Source organism: Oreochromis niloticus, linkage group LG20, assembly GCF_001858045.2.
Source record: "Oreochromis niloticus isolate F11D_XX linkage group LG20, O_niloticus_UMD_NMBU, whole genome shotgun sequence".
NCBI classification, from domain to species: Eukaryota; Metazoa; Chordata; class Actinopteri; order Cichliformes; family Cichlidae; genus Oreochromis; species Oreochromis niloticus.
Genome location: NC_031984.2, coordinates 27,425,106 through 27,447,380, shown reverse-complemented (window position 1 = coordinate 27,447,380; position 22,275 = coordinate 27,425,106). Strand labels below are relative to the sequence as shown.

The window sequence follows — 22,275 nt, the reverse complement described above, 5'->3', positions numbered from 1 at the left end:
CCTCAGACAAAACTGTGTCCCTGGACTCAGAGAGGAGAGAGCCCTATCATGCAACAGCAGTTTTTCCTCACACTTTCTCCAAAAAGTGTGACCTTTTTTCCAAGATGGAGGGCTGGGGCAGGCAACAAAATGTCCAGGCACACGTCGTGCTTGTCCTTGTCATGCAAAGAAACCAAATCCGTGAGGACAAGTACAAACAAAACTACTGCAATCTTAAAATCTCTGGAAGGCACAGTTTCAAGAGGCCATCTGCAAGTTCTTCACTTAACACGTTTATGTTTTTTAGAAAAGAAAAAAATGTGCTTGCTAGACTGAATTCGTATCAGGCCTCTCTGCATTGGGGGTTTATTTGTGTCCAGTTTTAAGGAGGCATCTGTTTGTTTGAACCTTTCACACCTTGCTTCAGAATAGTGTTACTCTGTTACTGTCCGGTCGACCTCACTGCTGCTTCGTTTCTCTCTCTGCTCATTAGCAACTTCTGCTGATTCCCCTTTGTTAAGCACCAAAGCAGAAAAAAACTGCAGATATAGTTTTTTCTAGTACACCCTTGGGGGAAGTTAACAACAAAATGTTCCGGCACGTGTAGTGCTTGTCCTTGTCATCCAAAGAAACCAGGATGTTCATCACTGAGATTTTTTTTTTAATTCAAAAAGTCCAAAACCCACTTTTTTCCCCACCCCAAATTGGAAGTCTTCCTGGTTTATCAGCAGAACTTACAGAAATATTGTCTGTTCTTCCTTTTTCAGCCAGACTCAGCACAGTTGATTCCCAAAAATCTTCACAAAACACAAAACACGTGACTTTTTAAAATGAGCTATTTTTGTCCAGGTGTTGATAAATGAACATAAATTCATTCTTATTTACTTCTGGGGTTCACGTTTAAAGAGATTAAAGATGCCACTAATAGCTTGGTAAACAGTCAGTTCATTACACTGTCAATCTGAGCTGACACAAAATAGCACAGAAGAGTAAATCTGTACAGGTGTTGATTTAGTACTTTTAATATTAAACTTTCCCTTTTCAGACATAAAGACACTTCCAACTATGATGCATAAAAGGTGGAAAATGGGGCAGAAAAATCCACCAAAATGCAGGAAAGGACGTGTCAGAGATTTAAACTTGAGAGAAATCTGCTGCTTCTGGGATGAAAGTCAAACCATAAGCAGTGAGTCGAAAATAAGGTTCAGTCTAATCAAAAAAATGTTCCATGAGTTGTTCCCCTACAAGACGGAGTGACACTTAAATGGCAGTTTACACTTGCACCCTCTGTGTGACCCTGTTATGACTGTATTTAAATAGCGTAGAGGCATTTCTATCATGTGATCATTTTTGTTGCTTTTAGGTCAAATCTTGTTTGAGTGTCTCTGACTCCGGCTGGTAAATACTTGTTTTTTTCCCCGACACAGTCTGACTGACAGGAAAATCGGTGGAATTTCTCAAATTAATAAAGACTTCATAATGTCATGCCAGTTTCAGGGTTCTGGTATTATCCGTGCTGACTGACATGCTTGGCCCTGAGGACACATAAATGATATTTAATGATGATTCTGCCTGTGTTTTTCCTTCCTGTGACAAGCCAAGATGCTCTGAAGAAGACAGATCAACCAAAGTAGAACCTAATCAACATTTTTTCCTTGAACTTAACTTTCAACAAACTAGTAGCATTACTGCAGTCCTAAAATGCTTTGTTTCTCCCTCTGCTCATCAGCAACTTCTGCTGATTCCCCTTGGTTAAGCACCAAAGCAGAAAAAACTGAAGATATACAACTTATTTTGAATCGTTATCTGTTTGATTTGTTACAGTGACCAAACCCAGAAGTTATTTCATAGAACTGATTCCACTGGACCCTTTTCTAAAGTGATGTAGCTGAATGCACTCCCACATTATTTGTCTTAGATAAACTGGTCACTGGAGCGACCAATCCATTGTTGTAGTATGCATTTGTGTAAAATGTTACAACTTTTTTTTTTTTTTTTTTTACATTTTCTTACTGAGTATATCCAGTGCAGCCCAACTACTCGAGGGGGGAGATTCTCTTTTTTCCTGGTCTGATGACCTTCCCCTGAGTTTGTTGTTCTAGTACACCCTTGGGTGAAGCTGGGAAAGGTCCTCAGCCAGCTGACTGTCATCTCTGGCCAGACCTGGCTAATCTTTTTTCCCTTAAATGGCTGGAAGCTAGACCGCTTGAACTCATGCGTCACTCATCCAACCACAAACCACTCTACTTACTCACTGATTTTCTTTTCTTTTTTAAGTAGCTTAACTGTGATTGACTGAGGTGAGTAAATCACTCTTTGTTATGTGGCCAAACCACATGTGATAGTTAGATTTCTTTCACTGTGTTTGTCAGTTTGTTTGTTTCTTCCAATTATCTGTTTTGGATTGTTTTCATTGCTATGAGCACAAACAGCTTCTTGTGACCTCAGTATGCATATGATAACTATGACTATGACCACTTTTTCCTTTAAATTGTATATGTCATTGGAGGGTTGACATTTTGCCTGATTACGTCATTGTGTGTGTTTGATGATATAATAAATATATATACAATACTGTGCAAAAGTCTTGAGCCACCCTCATTTCTTTATATTTTGCTTCCAATGAGTCAGGCCTTCTTGGCATTTTTAAAATGGTCTTGAACAATAGTTCTCCAGGCTTTCTGAAGGACTTTATGAGTTGTTGGTTATTTTTGTTGTTGTTGTTGTTGTTTTTTTTTTACATTGGCTGCTTTTTCACTTATTTTCAGTCCAGTCCTTGGACCTGACCATTATCAGAGGAATGTTGTTAAGCCACTTAACACTGACCTATACATCATTCAAGCACACAAAAACGCATCTAACTCAAGGGGTGAACCAGTGCTGTGTTCACACATAACACAGTTTAGCAAAGAACCGATTTTAAATTGTATTTTTAGGTATTTTATCACCAGCTGCTTGTCACAACCCCCCCCCACAAAAATCTCTCCCATTTCTTCAGTTGAATCTACAAACAATGAAATAACACAGACAAACATAAAATAGTGTTTTCACCCTAACATGGTGACTCTCAAAGGGTTATTAGCTAAAAAAAAGTTTCATATCTTGGTGTGATGTCTAGAGTCTCCTTAAATACATTGTTACCTGTATATACCTGTATATACGAACTTTGGTTGCTTATGTTTATAGGACCAACTTGTGTCTTCCTTTTATATCTTATTTCCCCTTGCTGTAAGAGCTCTGTAACACTGAAATTTCTCATCCGAGGGATAATAAAGGTTATTCTATTTCTATTTCTAAATATTTGAGGAAACTGGACAAGTTGGAGGTCTGGAGAGAGGTACAGTGAGTGTCTGCAGCCACCTGTAAAACACGGTGGAGGCTCTGTCACGGTGGGGCTGCATTTCAGCCAGTGGTGTTGGAGATCTTCTCAAAACAGATGGAATTTTTTAAAAAAGCAGAAAAGTGCTGTCAGATTTTGATCCTCCACCACAATTGATCCGCTATCTGGATTCGGATTAGCTGTTTAAGCTTTAAGCATAGCAGTGATCCCAAACACACTGTCAAAGCATTGGCAATGTGTTTGGGAACACCATCAGTCATGGATTGGCCTCCACGGAGCCCGGACCTCAACACTACTGAAGTACTGTGGGATCGTCAAACGACAGCCAACGTCCAAAGAAGAGCTGTGAATGTTCAAGAAGCCTTAACTATTCCTGACGACTTAAAGAAATAAATGGAAGCTTGTCTAAGACAGTTCAGGCTGCGTTGAAGAACAAAGGTATTCACATCAAATATTGATGCAAGCTGGATAGAATTTCACAAACACGTTTCTTTTCGTTTTTGTGCCCTATATTCTGTATCTTTGCTTATGTTTCAATAAACTGGCCTATTTCCCATTTTCCTAACAAAATATAAAGACTTTTCCAGTGCTGTATCCATCCATCCGTCCATTTATTTTCTGCCTCTTATCCGGGTTTATATCTAAGAATAAAAAAAGAGGGCGGAACCTTTTTTTTTTACGACGCTTGTTTTCTTCGACCTTTGTACGCGGTTACACTCGTGACGGAGGAAATGGCGCCCGTCTGGTCTCGCAGGCTTTACAGTGGCCAGCCAGTCCGGTACTGTAGAAGCTGACACGTAAGCTTTCTAACTGTCTCCTTCAACACCGAGCTCAGCTTGAAGAGAAATATGGTTTTAAGTGGAGAGAGTGCCGGTGTGTGTGGGATATTGAAAACATAGCAGGTAAGAACTACTGTCAGACATTTCCTCCCCTCTGTCCCCGTACACACAGCCATTAGCTCGGATGGCTAGCACTTAGCTTTAATCCCATAATCTCAGTAGTTAGCCTCATGTTGTTTGCCCCCTTTCGAGTGCCGTGTCCTTGTCTGGGTAGCACCTGAGCAGTTTTTCTCCCGAGGATAGTTTCATCCAAATTTCAAATGAAGTTTGCATTGACAGTAAGCCGGAGTTGGGCTTTTAAACGACCCACTTAAAAATAAATTCCCTGGAACTCAGTGAGACTATTTGTCACGCAGTTCGTATTTATTCATTCACACAGTTTAACAAACAAACACAACAGGGTATGTACATGTCTACAAACAGCCTTAAACTGTGTGAACATTTCCCAGAAGATGGAGGATGTGACGTGGTTGTGTATGTCAGTAACAAAGTCTGTGTAAAACTTTCAGAAAAAAATATGTAAAAGTTTTTAGTTCTTCGCCAAAACCAAAACAGGATAGCATATCACTCCTGTTTTAGTTTATTTTAACTTTTGGATTGTTTTTATGATGACTTTTAAGGCCCTCTCTGGACTTCGCCAAAGTATAATTGAAATCATATGACACCATAAACTTGTGGTTCCAAGTCAAGGCTCTGCTAGCCATCCCTGTCTGTTTAAATCTCTCTTATAGACATTTTTTAATAATTGGGCTTTCTCAGTGTTGAATTACTTTTATGTTGTGCTGTATAATGTGATCTCTTTTGGGTGATTATTTTTCAATATCTTATATTTGCTTCTGCTTTTAATCTCCATGTACCTGTAGACTTCCTCTGCCAGTGCTGTCCAACCTTTAAACTTTGTTCAAATGTTTTACCAATCTTTTGTTTGTTTACTCTCAACCAGTAACTTTACTTATATAGCACCTTTAAAACAAAGCTTGTTGGTTTTTATTGTTACTTGCTGTTGTAAGTTAACATCGTCACATTAAGTTGTCACACCACTAAGGGTATTGGTAAGTGTTACCACAGTTTCTTATTAAGTGCATTCTGGCATTCATTTCTTTCTTAAAACTGGAGATCTTTTGTGTGTAAGGCAAATGTTGCAAACCATTACACCAAAATTCTTGACCTATTTCCTCAAAGTACTAAAGTTTGCTACCTGGCTTTGTTTAGTGTATTGGAAATGATATGTTCATATGATGGCTGTGGTTTTGTAAACATTGTCAGCTGTCCATTTTGTAAATTTATATTCTGTGTTTTTTGTTTCTTGCAGAAATCCCAGACTCGGAATATTTGGGAATATTGCTCGTGTTGCAGACCACCTTGAAGGACAATGGCCAAAGAGCAGAAACAAAGCAGGGCCGAAACGTTTTTACTTGCAGGGTCAAATGGTCATAATGGCCAGCAATGGGCAACTGGTATGAGTAACTCTGTGCAAAATCATCCTCCACCTGCTAACAAAATGTCAAGGATGGCCCGCGTTGCCTCGCATGTGAGGCACAAGTGTGCGGCCTATGTGCTAGCATTGAGGCCATGGAGCTTCAGCGCCTCACTTACGCCCGTGGCCCTCGGCAGCGCCTTGGCGTACAAACTGGATGGCTCTGTGGACTTGGTCGTTCTGATGGTGTGTGCTGTGGCCGTCCTCGTGGTTCACGGGGCGGGTAACCTTGTAAACACCTACTATGACTTCTCCAAAGGGATTGACCACAAGAAGAGTGATGATAGGACTCTTGTGGACGAAATCCTGGCGCCACAGGATGTTGTTATGTTTGGCGCTTTGTTATATTCTCTGGGGTGCTTGTGTGCCACTCTGCTTTTCTTCCTGTCTACGCTGAGGCTGGAGCACCTAGCCCTAATTTACTTTGGGGGTCTCTCCAGTTCCTTCTTATACACTGGTGGTGAGTGAAACGTTAAATTGAGTATTAACCACTGCTTATCTGTTTGTCAACACACATCTTAAATTTAAGCTGTACTACTCAACATGTTGGAGGGTCACTTTTGGTTCATAGCTTTGCAGATAATTTGTACTCTGCATCTACCCTAAAATCATTGAGGTGCGATTCAACACTGAAAAAATATATTTCACAATCTGGTGGCAGATGTTTGAGAGACAGATGACTGAAAACTGGCAAAAAACCCATCCCCACAGTTACCTGTTTGTTGAATTTGGGTGAACTGGCCCTTTAAGAAAGCATTTCTTTAAAAACATGTCAGAGATGTGTCACATTTTTTTCATGAGGTGACATCCATGCTTTCCAACAGAATGTAGTTCATCAGGACTTTTTTCTTTTTCTTTCTTTTTTTTTTTTTAAGTGTGATATTATTTTGTTTTAGGAAAAAAGTTCAGATGATTAGGATTGTCAGAACTGATTTTCAGGAAAAATGTTCATCTACCACCAAGAGATGTTGAATAACTTCTGTTAACAGATATCTGCATATGCAAAGGACACAGGTTTTGGTATGAGAACCTTTCTGGTTTTGGTTTGTAGTCTTGTGTAATTGCATGAAGGTAAACACTTCATACAAGGACTGGATTTGCTGTAATGCAGTCTGAAAACCAGATCATCTCATGACAGTGTAACTATTTATTGGCTTTTGAAAATATTTCTGCCTTGCTAAATAATGAGTGCTAGATGTAACACAAAGTATTGGCCTGAATTTACTATGATTAGACTAGAGTGCTTAGAAGATTGGTCAGCTTAAGCAGAATTTATGGGCCCGCAAATGTGTTGGATCTGTGTACATGTTTCCATTCGGACAGTGATGCCTACACCATAACCTTCCATGTAACATGATGTGCATCTCCCGTCGTCACATTGCTGAAAATGGCAGATGTAAGCATCAAGTAGGCCAGAATAAGAAGGGAGTGACAGCAAAGTTCAGTTGGAATGGGAAAAGCGCCCAAGAAACGGCAATAAAAATGCAGACAGGAGCTGCATTGGACTTTTGTAATTGTTTTTACCACTGTGTTAGTGGACAGTGCACATGTTGCCTCTGCTGGACTGCAGGCAGAGTTTATGGTCCAGCAGAGTGCCGACTGCTGGTACTTCAGGGATGGCCTGTGTGCCTGCAGAGAGCATCTGTTGTCAGATGGAGGCGATGTACAAAGTATGTGGTACAACTGGTCTAAGGGTTACTCCAGCTTGTGGTGTTGGTCAGTGAGCCACAGCGAAAAGTGAAGTTTTCTCTGTGAAGCAGCCACTGTCTGTGCTTTTCTTTCTGTATTTATTTGCAGTTCTGCTGTTCCACGTAAACTCCACTGTCACACTCTTCACTATTCCCTTCCACTTTTCAGCCAGTCACCATATGTCCGGATGATAAATTGCGCTTCAGTATGCACACGAGGTGGTGGGTTCCTAGATTGACTGTTTGATAACATAGTCAGGCTAAAGGATCACGTTATCTATCACTTAAATTTCTAACATTGTGTTTAAGTAGAGTCATTTGCAGTGAGGTGGTGGAGGGGTCGGGTATTCATAGATCCACTCAGGCTGAAGTAGGCAGAGGTGTAGGGTTACGTTTATTCCTGAAAGACTTTACCATTACAAATAATAAAGTAAAATGCATCATTTGAATGAACGGTGATGTGTTTTTAGGAATTTGATCACTGCTAAGGGAAAAAAGGTGGTGTTGGGGAACATCACTGATATAAAAACAGCAGTTTACTGGCTGTGGTAGGTACTGGTGAGTGTGTGATAATAGTTGGTCAGTTTTTCAAATTGGCTTGAAAGACTTTACATGGAAGTGACGCACTAATGAGAGGCTTAAAAAAAAAAATCGTGTCATGGGAGGTGGGGATCAAATGATTCTGACCAAACTTGTCTAAGACTAACCCAAACTTTAAAACAATGCAGTAGCCAGACTGCTGGAATACTCTTTTAAATGTACTGCCAAACCTTTGCCCGTGAGACTCGGTGGAACTCAGTTTGCTGTTTTTGACTGATCCTGTTTTCTCTTCTTCTCCAGGCATCGGCCTCAAGTATGTGGCCCTGGGAGACGTAGTCATCCTCATTACCTTCGGCCCACTGGCGGTCATGTTTGCCCACGCGGTGCAGGTCGGGTACCTCTCCGTGCTCCCGTTGGTGTATGCCGTCCCGCTGGCCCTCAACACAGAAGCTATCCTCCACAGCAACAACACGAGAGACATGGACTCTGACAAGCAAGCGGGGATTGTCACCCTGGCCATCCTCATTGGACCTATGCTGTCTTACGTCCTCTACAACCTCCTGCTCTTTGTCCCTTACGTGCTCTTTTGCATCCTCGCCACCCGTTACACCATCAGCATGGCACTGCCTCTGCTCACGCTGCCCATGGCCTTCTCCCTGGAGAAGCAGTTCAGGAGCCGATGCTACGCCAAGATCCCCCAGAAAACAGCCAAGCTCAACCTCCTGATGGGACTTTTCTATGTATTCGGGATCATTCTGGCTCCTTCTGGCAGCCTGCCATTACTGTGATTTAGTAGAAAATTCAAATTTTGTCGATTTAATACTGACTAGTTTACGTACTGATTTGTATTCATACAAAACTGTCTAAAGGGTCTCGCTGGCTTTAATTTAATGTTTAATTTATGAGCTGAACAGACTTAGCTCCTCCTTCGGGATGCTGAAAACATAATCAAGATTCTTTTATCGAGTATTGAGCCTGGTGTAATGTGTTGGTAAAAGTACGAAGTGTTGGTGTTGATTTGTAGAGGCGGGCAACATTTTCATCATATAAAGACTGAAAGTAAACCTACTGTTGCCATATTTCTAGACATGACATATAACATGATCCTACAAACATCAGTAAACCATTGCTGTCCTCTCTTCATGGTACATACTCTTGATTTGTTCATTGTGGTTTTCATTTTGGAGAGCCTAATAGTATTTTGTCAGCTTGTAATAAAAGTTACTCATACTGATGTCTTCACTTTGAATCGAAGGTAAGATTGCTTACTCATCTTTAATCCAGATGGATTGAGACAAGTAAACATCGCTAAACGTTTAGAAATCCTTAGTTTTACATTGGGTGGGGGGAAAAAAACAACAACCCCCAAATATGAAAAAGAAAATACATCACACATAATAACAGAGCAACTAATGCTTCATAATATGGACACTTCTCTCGTGTTCTTAGAGCTATACAAAGCTGGCATGAATAGTAGCGCAGTCTCATTCATACCACATAGAAAGATCATCTAAAAGTCTAAGAAACTTAGAAAAGTGACTGAACTTCTTTAGGGTTTATTTTTTTGGATGATGATGTTTCACCTCTCTTCCAAGGGGCTTCTTCAGTTCTAGAACCAAAAGGTGGAGACATGAAGGTATTTAAATTCTAGTGGGTTTTTTATGCTTAGTGGGTCAATGAATACCTCCTATCATCACATGAGCCAAGGTGTGAGTCATTACCACCACCCACAGGTTTCAGGTGAAACCATTGGAACACCTTGCCCTACCCTATCATGTGATTTATTGAGATCACATGACATGAGGTGCTTGGGAAGGGGGGCAGCCACTCCCTCTGTTCAATGATGGACATAGATGACCTCTTTTATTCCTCTTTCAAACCACCTGTGGTCTCGCTCCAAAATGTGAGCATTGGCATCCTCGACAGAGTGACCTTTAACCTTTAAGAGCAGATGTCTTATCATGTCAAAGTGGCTCTTCTTTCAACTCTGTGCCTTGGCTAGCATGACAAGGCACAGAGGTCAAACATCTTCTAACACCATAAAGAAGACCAGTCGCCTTCTTACTATGACCTGGATGACTGAAAACCCACACAGACGTGCACATCTAGTCATTCCTCCATGCCACTATAACTCCACTAAATTACATTTCTAACAGCAGGCACTAAATATAATCTGCAGTTATGTTCTAATGTACACTTATGATTCTAATACAATAATGTTGAAGTTTCATTAACAAGTGCATATTGAGCCCCCAAAAACGATGGTCATAGTTGGCCAGCAGGGGGCAGCATTGAACAGGTGTTAGGACAACAGGCACAGAAAGCTGTCACAGGCTTTGTGTTATTAAACGTTTCACGCGCTCTCTGACGTTTTGGTGTAACGACTCGGTGTTAGGCTAATTGTTTACACAGTCTATGTCTTATAGTATCAAAATCTATAAGTATCACTAATTTGAATATTAGCAGAAGAACGATGATCAAACACAGCCTCTGTGGAAAGTTATTTTAATAAAAGATCGCAGTAGAAGCTTTATTTTTATTCTTTTAATTGAATACTTTTTATTTACTGGACGTGTTTGCAGTATTCCTTTTTCTTTGTCCTTAAACATAGCTGGTAGTTTTACACTTTAACCTTAGTTACAGTGCAGTTAAGAGTCGAGTGCTTTAATTGTATTTCATTAGGAAGGCTGTCCCGAGCTTTACATTAATAATTACATGGCTCCATACTGCATTCTGCAGTATCCACCCATAGCCCAGAGACATGAGGGGCAAATGAACTGCATGTTGAAAACTGCCACTCCCATCTGATAAATGCTGTAAACAGTGGAGCACCATAACATTATGCATTGAAAATGCTATTGATATGTTGGCATCCTATAAATACTGATGAACTGAAAGGTACATTAATCTTATGTGACTGGTTGTACTTTGAGTTCATTTAAGATGACGAGAAGGAGGACACGTGAAATATAAGTCAGCACAGTGAACGATTGTTGAATAACCTTGTTTCAAATAGTTTTGCTTTCCCTTTAACCCATTTATTATGTTTTAAAGAAAGTTTAAAAAAATATTATTATCACCTCTAATGCTCTTGTTTCTTTGCACTGAAGCTACACAGGTGACATACTGGATAAATGTCATTGGTTATTATTTGAAGTCAAACGCTATAAAACACACTTACTGGCCACTTCATTAGTTACACCTTGCTATTGCCTTCAGAACTACCTTAATTCTTTGTGGCATAAATTCAACAAGTTGCTGACAACATACCTCAGAGATTTAGGTTCATGTTTACAGTATCTCACACTTGCTGCAGAGTTGCCGCCTGAACACCTATAATTGAAATCTCCCGTGCCACCACATCCCAAATGTACTAGATTGAGATGATTACTGAAGGTCATTTGAATCCAGAAAACTAATTGCCACGTACAAGAAACCAGCCAACTTTTTGATGTGGTGTGTTATCCCGCTAGAAGCAGCCATCAGAAGATGGGTACACTGCGGTCAAAAAGAGACAAATATATTCAGCAACAATACTGAGGTAGGCTGTGGTGTTTAAACAATGCTCAGTTGGCACTAATGGGTCAAAAGTGTGCCAAGATACTCCACACACAATTACACCACCAACAGCCTGAACTATTTATAAAATGTAGGATGTGTCAGAGCTTTTATGTTGTTTACACCAAACCGTCTGAATGTTGCAGCACAAATCAAAGCTCATCAGAGCAGGTAATTTTTTCCCAGTCATCTATTGTCCAGTTTGGCCCGTGTGAACTGTGGCCTCAGTCTCTTCTTCGTAGCTGGCAGGAGGGGAACCCAGTGTGGTCTTCTGCTGCTGTAGCCCATCTGCTTTAAGGTTTGTGCTGTTTTGCATTCAGAGATGCTCTTCTGTATATATTGGTTGTAACGAGTGGTTACTCGAGTTACAGCCACTGTGCCCTGACCTCTGTCATCAACAAGGCATTTTAATCAGACAACATGTTGTGCAGAAAAATCCAAGAAGATCAACAGTGTGAAGTACTCAGATCCTGGCACCAATAGACATGCCACGTTCAAAGTCACTTAAATCACCACTCGTCCCCATTCTGATGCTTGGTTTGAACTTCGTCTTGACTATGTCTATATAGCCAAACGCCTGGAGTTGCTACCATAGCTGATACCATAAAATGGGTTGGCTGTAAAGATATCTTAATTAACGACCAGTTGAACCGGTATACCCAATGAAGTGGCCGGTGATTGTATACAGTTTGTATTTGAATGAAGATTTGTTTCCTTTTTCACGAGGAGCACGTGAAGGTAGCACCAGTGACGTAACGCATGGGCGTGTTGTCATGGCTGTGTGCAGCAGAAGGTTTCAGTATTGTAAATACTTATTTGTCTTGAAGCAAGCCATGTCAGCGTTGATAGTAGGCAGCAATATGGAATTTTATTTCACTGCAAAATAAATTCGTGGAAAAGACCCGGTGAGTAGCTACACCTGTAAAATAAGCTGCCTCTTTTTTTAATATACCAGTACAGGTTGGGAAAACATGAATTAGCTAGCTAGCATTAACGTTAGAGAAGCTAGTAATACGCAGAATCCAGCCATCCCTAAAAAAGCGACGCTGATTTCTGGTCACTGTTTTACCGAGGAAAAAAGGTCTGTGTGTGTGTCACGGCACAGTTTTGACTAAATAAGAACACAGATGTGAGTCTGTCCAGCTGCCTTTAAGATGGAAGGCTTCCGTTAATTTTCCTGTTACAATCACAGCATCGTTATACTGTGGTGAAGCTGCTTGAACTTCAGTTGTCAATTCAAAAAAGCCACACTTAAGCTAGAGCGAATAGTTTTGGACTGCCTTTAAAGTGTAACAATCTGCATAACATTTGCTGTAATTAAGCCGGCAAATTTTGAGAGGTGTTTAGTGTCACGCCTTCGTCACATGAGAGGTCAGGCAGTCGATAACAAGGAGGCTTACTTTCAGTTTGTGGGGTGTCATGGTTGTTTTACTGTATCCATCAGCATTGGACAAACTTTATATTCACTGTCACCTGACTGAAAATGCTGAAAAAGACAGAACTGTGGGAGCATAAGAATAAAAAACTATTAGATTAAACGATGGGCACTGTTAGAGAAATTATTTTGTCATTGATGTTGCAGTGTCTGGCTACCCTGACAGGTGGTAAGACTGTGGCACTGTTTTTTTAAACACCTGTCATCTTTCTGGTCATTTGGTAGTGATGAATCAGAGCTCAGTTGCAGCTGCCTCACACTGGAGCAGCAACTGGTCATATAACTGGTCAGCCACACCTACTCGGCAGCATAGTTTCAGCCTTCTGCTGTGTCTTTGTCTTGTCTCTTATTGGTTCCACAAATCTACATTACAGTAATAACCTGAAGCGCCTGCTTGCTTTCCTACATCACGGTTGTGGCTAGTGTTTTAGAGAAGCAGTTCACTTTACTGCGTTTTAGGACAAATGGGGAAAATATTATGTGGAAATACCCAAGGTAAGGTATTATGCTATTTGATTTAACTTTTGGAAAGAAGTTCGAAACTTTCTTCAACACGTGGCCTGTTTAAAATAGCAGTTATTTAGAATTAATGATTTTAGTGGCCCTGTTATGGTTTGTGTTTCCATCATTAGCGCTTGGTGGCTGGAATGATACATTCTGTAAATGATGGAAAATATGGTGACCTTTTGAGTGTTTCCACATCACTTATTAAACATTTCTTGTCTTTTTAAGTAGATTTTCAAACTAAGCTAAGAAAAGGGGATTTTTGGCTGACAAGCATGCATAATATTGCATAGTGGAGCTTGATGTTAGCAGTCACGAGTGCAGTAATGGGTTTAACCAAGTGTAGCAATCCACAGGTCAAAAACAGTCTAATTTTGCTGATGTTTTAGAGTGCAGCATTTGTGCCAGAAAATTGAATTCTTCTTGGGATGGAGCAGCGCCTCAGGTGACTAGAAAAATCGTCATACTGCAGCCCAGAACTTCGCTAACCATTACCCAGGGGATGTGCTGTTAGGATCACATTAAACATTGTGGTTGAAAATGGACAGCACCTGTGTGTGCTGCATGCGAGAATGGACACATTTGGACAATGACCTGACCTAGTTCTCCCAGCAATATCTGGAAGGATGTTACCCTCCCAGGTCTGGTTGTGGCTTCCTGAATCTGGACAAGGTAGCACGTGGTAACACCTCTCTCAATCGGTCTTCTAAATCTTCTTTTGGCTCCCACTTTGGGAACAGCTTTCCGTCATTTCCAAAATCACAGCTCCCAGGATCAGCTGGTCCAAGTGAAGGAGTTCCAGTGTTTCTCAATCTTTCTTTACATCTAGTGATGGTGAAATGGAGCGTGAGGTTGACAGGTGAAGGTTTGCACCATCACCATTTCTATTATCCTGAGCTAAAAGCATATTTATATTTGCTAATGTACATTGCCAAAATGGCTGGGGTTTTTTTTTGTAGAGTGGCTGGGAGGAGTGTGAGACAAGATAAAGAGCTCCAGCTTGTGGAAGGAGCTGCTTCTCCATTGTGTCCTGTACTACCGTTTTAAGTGATTTCCGTGTCTGATCAGGATCGCCCCTAGTGCCTTAGATTTGAGTTTTTTTGGGCACATCAAATTCGAGGAAACCCTGGGTTGGACAAAGAACACACTGCTGCTATTAGATCTCATCTGGTCTTGGACCACCTCTGGGTATTTGTGGTCTGTGTGTTGTGGTAGCTTTCTTGCTGCCATTGTGATCTGTCAAGAAATTGATTGATGGGTGACACTAAAAAGTGAAGTGTGGCTATATTTGCGTTTAAGGGTGTCAGGGGAAACTTGATCAGAGTTGGTTGTGGTGTCCAGAAACACAGAGAGCATTGCTGAGAAAGGCTTTCTTTTTACCCACTCTTGTAATTACACATGATTCTTCTGCTGCCAGATTCATTGCATATCTGCAAGCTCTATTTAGCCTTTGCACACCATAACATGTTGCATAGTTAAGTCATCTGACCAAAATATTATTATTTGAAACCTGGCATTTGTTGAGACGCTTGCAAAGGGGTTGCAACTGGAGAAACGGGTTATGCTACTTGTTGGGCTCATTGCAGTTGCTACAGTTTTCTAAAGACTAATTTGCAGCTATGTGAATTACTCCTGGGGGGGGGGTTACTGGATATAACCTAGTGTCAGACTTGGCTGATGTGCTGGAGCTTTAAATGATTACAGTGAATGAATGTTTTCACTCTGTGGAAAAACAAACATTCATCATTTTTCATCATCATACTAAGTTTCCATACCGTTTCATCTGTAGTATGTTTGCATTCATGGCACGCATTTGGACTGAGCAGTGAGGCCTGGTCTCATACTCCAGGCCTGAGTACCCAGGACATAAATAGAAGTGAGCATTTGATTCTTTGCAGTGCTAAATGTGTTTGCTGTTCCCTGTTGTCTTTTGTAATAAAATCAAGGTTCTAAATAAAGCCAGCGTACCTGCTGTCTTGCAGCTATATTAAAACATCTTTTTTTCCCAGGCTCTAACAAGGCTTTTATTTCAGCAGTCCTCCCAGTCTGGTGACATCTGATGACATGTTTGTGTGTGTTTGCGTCTGCTAGAAGAGGAACTGGGTGACTGAATGCTTCCTTTTATATATATGTCTATTACATAGACAGCAGCAGCCTTGTTTACAGTGGTGGTGTAATAAACCTCATTATATGGCTGGGTCTCAAGTACTTCCTAAGCTTGCACTTGTCTTTTCACATCTTGGCATTACCGTCTGTACATTCATGTGTGTGCTAGCATGGACAGAGTGTCATTTTGGCTCACTTTTGGATCCATATTGATGATGTCTCCCACAGCTGTGGCCACATTGGAAGAGAATTGTTCAAAGCTAGGAAAGCATTGGGAATCTATCTTTCTCTCTCACTCCCCCCCTCCCACACACACACACACACACACACACACACACACACACACACACACACACACAAATGCCCGTCTCTTCTCAGTGCGAGCTTGGAGGAATCTCTGGGCTGGTGTTGCTATCTGACTAGCAGTGGTTGCACAAACCTGTTTGCGACCGAAAAAAAAAAAAAAAAAAAGAGGATTGTGGCAGATGCCCATTCATCAGAAACCATTACCAGCCCCACCCCTTTTCATTTCCCTGAGCAATCTCCCAACACAAAACACAATATCCAGACCCTCCCCCTGAACCATATGCCCCTCCCCCCTGCTCTGTGTCCTTTGCTTGTCTGCTTATTGGCAGTAAAGCGAATGTTGTCCCCACGGGCTATAAAAGAGAGGGCTGTGCATCCTTATGCAGAGCTTGATGCGCATGTGTTTGTGCATTTTTTTTGTTTCTGTAAACACAGCGTGTCAGCTTCACATGCGTGCTGCCGATGCTCACGTCCCTCAGTGATGGAGTATAGCATCAGAGGAAGCCTTTACAGAGCAAAGCCCATTGGCCTGTTTTTTATGTGAGACCACGGGAACGTCAAGCTGAATGCAGCGCTCGTCAGGCAGCCGCTTTTCCTGGCCTTCCTCCTCCCTCTCATCTCCTCCTCCTCCTCCTCCTCCTCCACCACGGCGGTAATCCTTGCTGACACAACGCACAAAGGACTAAATGCTGGCTGCATCCTCCAGCAGCAAGACACTCTCCTCTTCCTTCAGCTCTGATCCTCTACAGCCTGTTTGTCTGTACACTACAGCAGGATGCTGGTTCTGTAAGTCTGCTTGCAAGTGCATATGATATCTCTTGAAAGACATCCTGGCTGTCCTACTCCTCCGCCCCCCAGTATACCCTCCTCCTCCTATGCCGGTTCATTCAGGGAGTGCATCAGAATGAGGCTTCAGTGCTGAAGAGGCGTTTTATATTTTCCTTGCTGGAAGCTGGTGGGACCACTGGTAGCTTATTTTTCATTCTCTGATGTGTTTATGTAGCAGGATGTAGGAGCTGCTTCCTCTCCTTCCTGTTTTTGTCGGTCTCTGTGTTCACCCTGCCGCACATCACTATACCAACAGGTAAACCAGCTAAATGGGGTATGCTTTATTTAGCAAGTGATGCAACTTCAGTGATGTCCATTTAAGCAATGCTACCTGCCTTTTGTGTAAAATATTGAAATCCATTCTGTCATTCTGTTCATATTTCAAGCCCCAGCAATATATGGTAGACATATTTCCTGATTTCACAGTTTAGCTCCCAGACAGAGAAACTGATCATGTGCAGCATACATGCAGTCAGCATGTGTCCACAGCCATGCTACTACAATTGTGCCACATGTCTTTGCAATCTGTAGTAAAGCTAGCAGTCGTGCTAAGGAGGCAGACATCTGGCCGCTTGGCTGCTGCTATCTCTGTTTGATTATAACCAATCTGTCACACAAATGGCCAAACATGTTTGTCCTGGCCTGCAGGCACTGCATCACGCTAATGTACGTGTTGTGAAAGCAATGCAAGTGCTTTTGGATTTTAGTGTGTCGATTCACAAATGCAGGTTGTTTAATCACTAGTCTCCCCATCTCACAGGCATTTGCGTTTATTAGAAGTAGCTGTCACAACACTGCGTGATTGGTGAAGCGAACTAAACTCGATCAAATAAATGGACACTGGCCTAGATAAGACTTAAAAGTTCATATGTTTCAGGTGAGGTTAGTACAGCCTGGATGTTTTTATATACAAATAGCAACATGTGACTCAGCATTGATTCTGTACTTTAGGTCTGTCGTCAATTGTGCTGATTATGTATAGGTTTTTCTTTACCTCACTCAGCCAGTATGTTTTTAGAGATAAGGGATCAGGCTCGTCCAGTCTTTGTTTGTGTAACAGCTGGGTGACAATCACAATGCGAAAAATGTTCATCCTGACCTGCAGATGCAATGATCTTGCAATAATCTCAGTATGAGCTGTCAACGTTGCGCAAGTAATTTTAATTTTAGTTACAGGGAAGCCAATCACAGTTGTTCAACAGTATTAGTATAGGCAATGACTACAGAGCTATAGGGACTGCTGTCAAAAATGTTGATTAAATAGATTATTTTAGAGAGGATGATTGTGATGTGGAGAATACTGCGTTGGTTTTTAGCTTTTAAGGCAAGAATGAAGCAAGCCAGGTATAGCCAGTGGGTAAGACTTGATGTCCCCCCCCCTTTTCTGTAGGTGTCATTAATACCAAATCAAATTACCATATGCAAGTAGTCACATGTGACTCACCATTGACTTTTAAAATGATGTATTTAAGGTCTACGCCGGCCCTGATTGGACTTGTGCTTGTGTGAGTCCAGCTCATTGTATGAAAGACCACCCTTGGCAAACACATGAACTGATCAAAGCTTTCGCGTACCTCTGATGTGACAGTGCTCATTATAGCACAAAGTAATGTGTTTACCTAAAAAAACAGTCCTCTTGTGGGATTTGCACTGTTTGAGTAAAGAAATAACTTAAAAAACAATCAGTATGTTTTTCACCCCAGATAAGGCGTTGGGCGTATGTAGTCCTTGAGCAACATCTGTCATCTGTCCAAAAAAGAAAAAGAGAGAGAGAGAAAAACTGCATGTTCCAAAACAAAGATCAAAGTTCACAGCAAACCAAATACTGAGACTGCCAGAAAGGGTTCACTCCCCGGGTAGTGGGGTGACTGGAGCTTTCACATGGTCTTGCTAGTACATCCTGGATAAAAGTAGTTGAAGCTTGAGGTGTCACAGCAAACTGGAATCCTACAGCTGCTGACATGTTCAAAAGTGGACTAAAGATCATGGGAAGTGAGTATGACTATCATTATTGTGTGATATAATATGATTGGTACAGTGCTGTCATAGAGTTTTTTGATGTCTTTTTTTAAAGTTTCTAGGGTTGAAGTTTTCTTATCTGAAAACGTCTGTAAGAGTCAAGCTGAAGGCATTAAGCTTTCTAACTATGCTTTTGAACAAAGAGTTTAGTGTGAATTTGTTTTAAGAGGTGCATGGTCATCATATAGTGGAATTGTGGAACTGAAGATCTTCACAGATGAGCCACAATATTAAAATCGCCCGCCTAATAAAATAATATAGTAGGCTCCTCTTGTGCAGGGATGGGTAAAGGCCGGCAACTAAAAACATTTAGTTAAGTAAAATAAAAATAAAAACTACACTTCTGAAAAAAATTACAGCTGAAAGGATTAAATATATAAAAATATAGAGGAATAGAGCAGGGCGATATGACCAAAAATATTTATCACGATATACATTTGAAAATTTGCGATAACGATATAACTGACGATATAATTGACACTAGACAAAATACTTTACAACTCCACAACTTTATTAGTGCAAAAAACCCCATCAATGTATTTTCACTTAAACAAGCAGCTGTTTTTTATGTGCATTAAAGTTATATAAAAATGTAACAGTGCAAATTCCTTGCTGACAGTTTAACCAAAAGGCATTTCCAGTGGAAATTGGCCGACATATCCTCAGCATAACCATGTATAATATCCACAAAACTTAAAAAGAGGTTATACACACACAATACGGTAATATTATGTTGAAGCACAGCACGTATCACTCCGCGAGGCTCCTGCCTACGATAGCCGTAATGCTCCGACAATCCATCAAGCGGTGCAGGTTCGTAGCTTAGCAAAGCCATACTAAAACATTTGGCAGATTTTCGAGCACCGTGTACCACATAAAATCGTTTCGAGGTCAGTAAACACAACCAGAATTCATACATAAGGCACACGGGATTATAAGGGGCACTGTCGATTTTCAGAAAAATCAAAGGATTGATTTTGAGTGTGCCGTATTTTCCAAACAACACGGTAATAACGACGGCCCGCTAGCATGCTCTACCAAAAATAGTGCTTTGTTGTGTGTCTGACGGACGAAAGCTAAACCAGTTCCACACCACTGAAGTTGCAGCATTTTTACAAACCAATTCTGGTTCATCCGTTTCATTTAATGATCCGCTTTTGCTCTTCTCATTCTGCGTCGCCGCCATGTGCGTATGTAAACATAGGCACTGCGCATGCGCGTTTTACCCATATTCTATCGCGATATTTCATTTTCCTATCGTTGCCCAAAATTACACCGTGAATGGTATGATATGGCCCAGCCCTATAGAGGAAATACTTACTTTTAGTATCTGTTTGTTGAGGCATATGCCCTCTGTAAAACTAAACATTTTCAAACAATAATGGATCCTGTTCATTTTGGGCTGGGGTCTTTTGTGGGTTGGGCTTGTTCTTGTGGATGCTCAGTCAGCTTCCAATGAGGGAGTCGGATCAACACCTTGTGCTCTTTGTAGTGTTTCTCAATCTGCTTCAGATCTGTTTTTGCTGTGTGGCAAGGATCGTTGTCCTTCTGAGGGAGCCTGCAGTGGTCAGGAAATGCTGTTAGAACAAAATGAGCAATATTATATCACATATCAGTAGCGAGGCTGTGAGATTGGTGTCTCTATTAAGTCTATATGAGCTGCTCTCATTTGATTATGTCAAGTAAGCTAGGGCAAGCAGAAACCTGAAACAGTGAACTGAGAGTTCTCTTTTAATCTTGACACCTAAGCTGGAGAAATCTTTTTGAACATGTATTATTTACTCACGGTCCTTATTGATTTTCCCGCAACTCCTCTGGCTTCCAGATGTTTCTGACGTAAACTAGTTCCAGCAGGCTTTTACTCGCTTCTGATATTAAAGCTGATATTAAACTCTTGTGTATAGATTACACTTTGGTAAGCATTTCGGTCCGGTGACAGTGATGAAAGGAATATCAGCACAGGCAAACGGGCTCTTGTTATTAGAAATGAAATCGAGGATATAAGCCAATTTGAACATGTGTCTCTGGGCACGCAGCCAAACTGGGCCTTTGCAGCTTTGCACAGTAGCACGTATCTGATGGTGCTGGCTCTGCCAATAATAATACTCCTGACTCATTTTCCATTTTGAAGCTGCTCAGTGAGTAGAGGGCAGGACTGGGTCTTTCTGATGGTTGGATAAAGAAGTATAAATATGTAGTATCTGCTTCATCGATGTCTTCAGATAGCTTATCAGGCCATGGGCCTACATCTCTGAAGATTATGTAACAGTCTTTGTTTAAGTTGAAGTGGGGACATGTGTTTATCATTATTACTGATTCTGAAATGCTTCTCTAATCATGGACTATTTTTCAGTACGATTTATGATCATCGCTGCCTGCTCCCAGCTGACTTTATTTTAGTAAACAATAAGTTAATAAAAATGATACAAATACAGAAGAACTGACTAGCATTTCCTATTTTTAGCAGAAGAAATATCACCAGTGAGTAATAAATACATGTTTCTTCTTTGCAACTTGCGTATTCATTGTATGAGACAAAGAAATCAATCAAGGCGCTATTAGCATTGACTTATTTTTACAAACAACATATATGCACAAATAAATTAGACATAGTGTTGCTGTTGGCTTTGTGATCAGCTGCTACACATAATAATTCAATAAGGATTTTTTTCTTTGTTTTTTTTTTTTTTTGTGAAATTTTTTTAAATGTGTGTGTTTGTTTTTGCTGTGTGTAATTTTGGCATGTCTGCCTGTTGTTTGTGTGACGGACCTTACTCTCCCAGATTGGCCCTCAGCAGTGTGTATGACGGAAGCTAGGCCATCTGTTGTTGCAGGCAGAGAGCTGTAATCCAGGTCGTCTTAGCCCTCTGTCGCAGATTGGCAGTGACATTTCAGCAACACAGGTAGCCTTGTCATGACTGCCTTCACCCCCACCCCTCATAGAGAGATGTACAAGGAATGCGCGCTGGAGAGCCGACCTCTGGAATAAAAGAGCTCATGCTGCGCCTGCACCTGTTCGCTCTAATTAGATATTCGCTTGCAGTTGTCGAAATGTGGTGATACTCCAGAGTTTGACATCTGGAAACTATGATTCAGAATATCTCATATGGTTATTGGTTGTAATGCTTTGTGAAACTCGTAGACTGTGGCTACAATCTTTTGTGTGTTCTCAAACCTAGACCACCATTGAGAAGCTTATTGTTCTGTCCTACATTCTGCATAAAGTCATGCCATGACCTCACTCCTTTTTTTGCTGTTATCATAAACTACACTACAGGCTCTGATTAGGTTTGAAAGAACTGAAAAGGGGAACTGTCTGTCTGGTATTTATTTCAATGTATTTATGGGTGCACTTTAAGAAAATACGTCTATAAATATAAACACAGTATTGGTACTGTGTGCAACTACTAATTGCTGTTGTCTGTATGTCCCTGAGCCGAATTTTGGCTGTTGGAGCACTAATGAAGTAGTAAAGACTGACAGTAAATTTCATCATTAAGTCTGTTGGCACAGTCTTGTATTTGCCTTGCAACATTACATATGAGATGTGGTAATACATGAAAACATAGAGTAAATTCTAAAGTTGAAGTTGCATGAAGCTGTTAATAGCAGAGCACGCTCAATTGTTTTTACATCCGTACCGCTTTGCTGTCAAG

The 22,275-nt window shown here is 41.0% G+C and overlaps 2 protein-coding genes across 5 annotated transcripts in view; both read left to right on the top strand.

Annotated features, from left to right (window-relative positions):
• Positions 1-4,019: 4,019 nt before the first annotated feature.
• ubiad1 (UbiA prenyltransferase domain containing 1) lies at positions 4,020-9,105 on the top strand. The gene is made up of 3 exons (XM_003455311.4): positions 4,020-4,221; positions 5,471-6,095; positions 8,164-9,105. The coding sequence occupies exons 2-3, from the start codon at positions 5,531-5,533 to the stop codon at positions 8,649-8,651; spliced, it is 1,053 nt and encodes a 350-aa protein (XP_003455359.1). The 5' UTR covers positions 4,020-4,221; positions 5,471-5,530; the 3' UTR covers positions 8,652-9,105.
• A 3,062-nt stretch (positions 9,106-12,167) lies between these two features.
• mib2 (MIB E3 ubiquitin protein ligase 2) overlaps positions 12,168-22,275 on the top strand; it is a 39,627-nt gene continuing 29,519 nt past the window's right edge. Inside the window, exons 1-2 of one of the 4 annotated variants that reach the window (XM_025901644.1) lie at positions 16,122-16,558; positions 16,776-16,856. In XM_025901644.1, coding sequence (XP_025757429.1) covers positions 16,459-16,558; positions 16,776-16,856 — 181 coding nt within the window. In that variant the 5' untranslated portion in view covers positions 16,122-16,458. Of the gene's footprint in view, positions 12,327-16,121; positions 16,559-16,775; positions 16,857-18,438; positions 18,593-22,275 lie in introns of those variants that run through there. The other 3 variants (XM_019349978.2, XM_013277647.3, XM_013277648.3) reach the window with 3 other exon arrangements.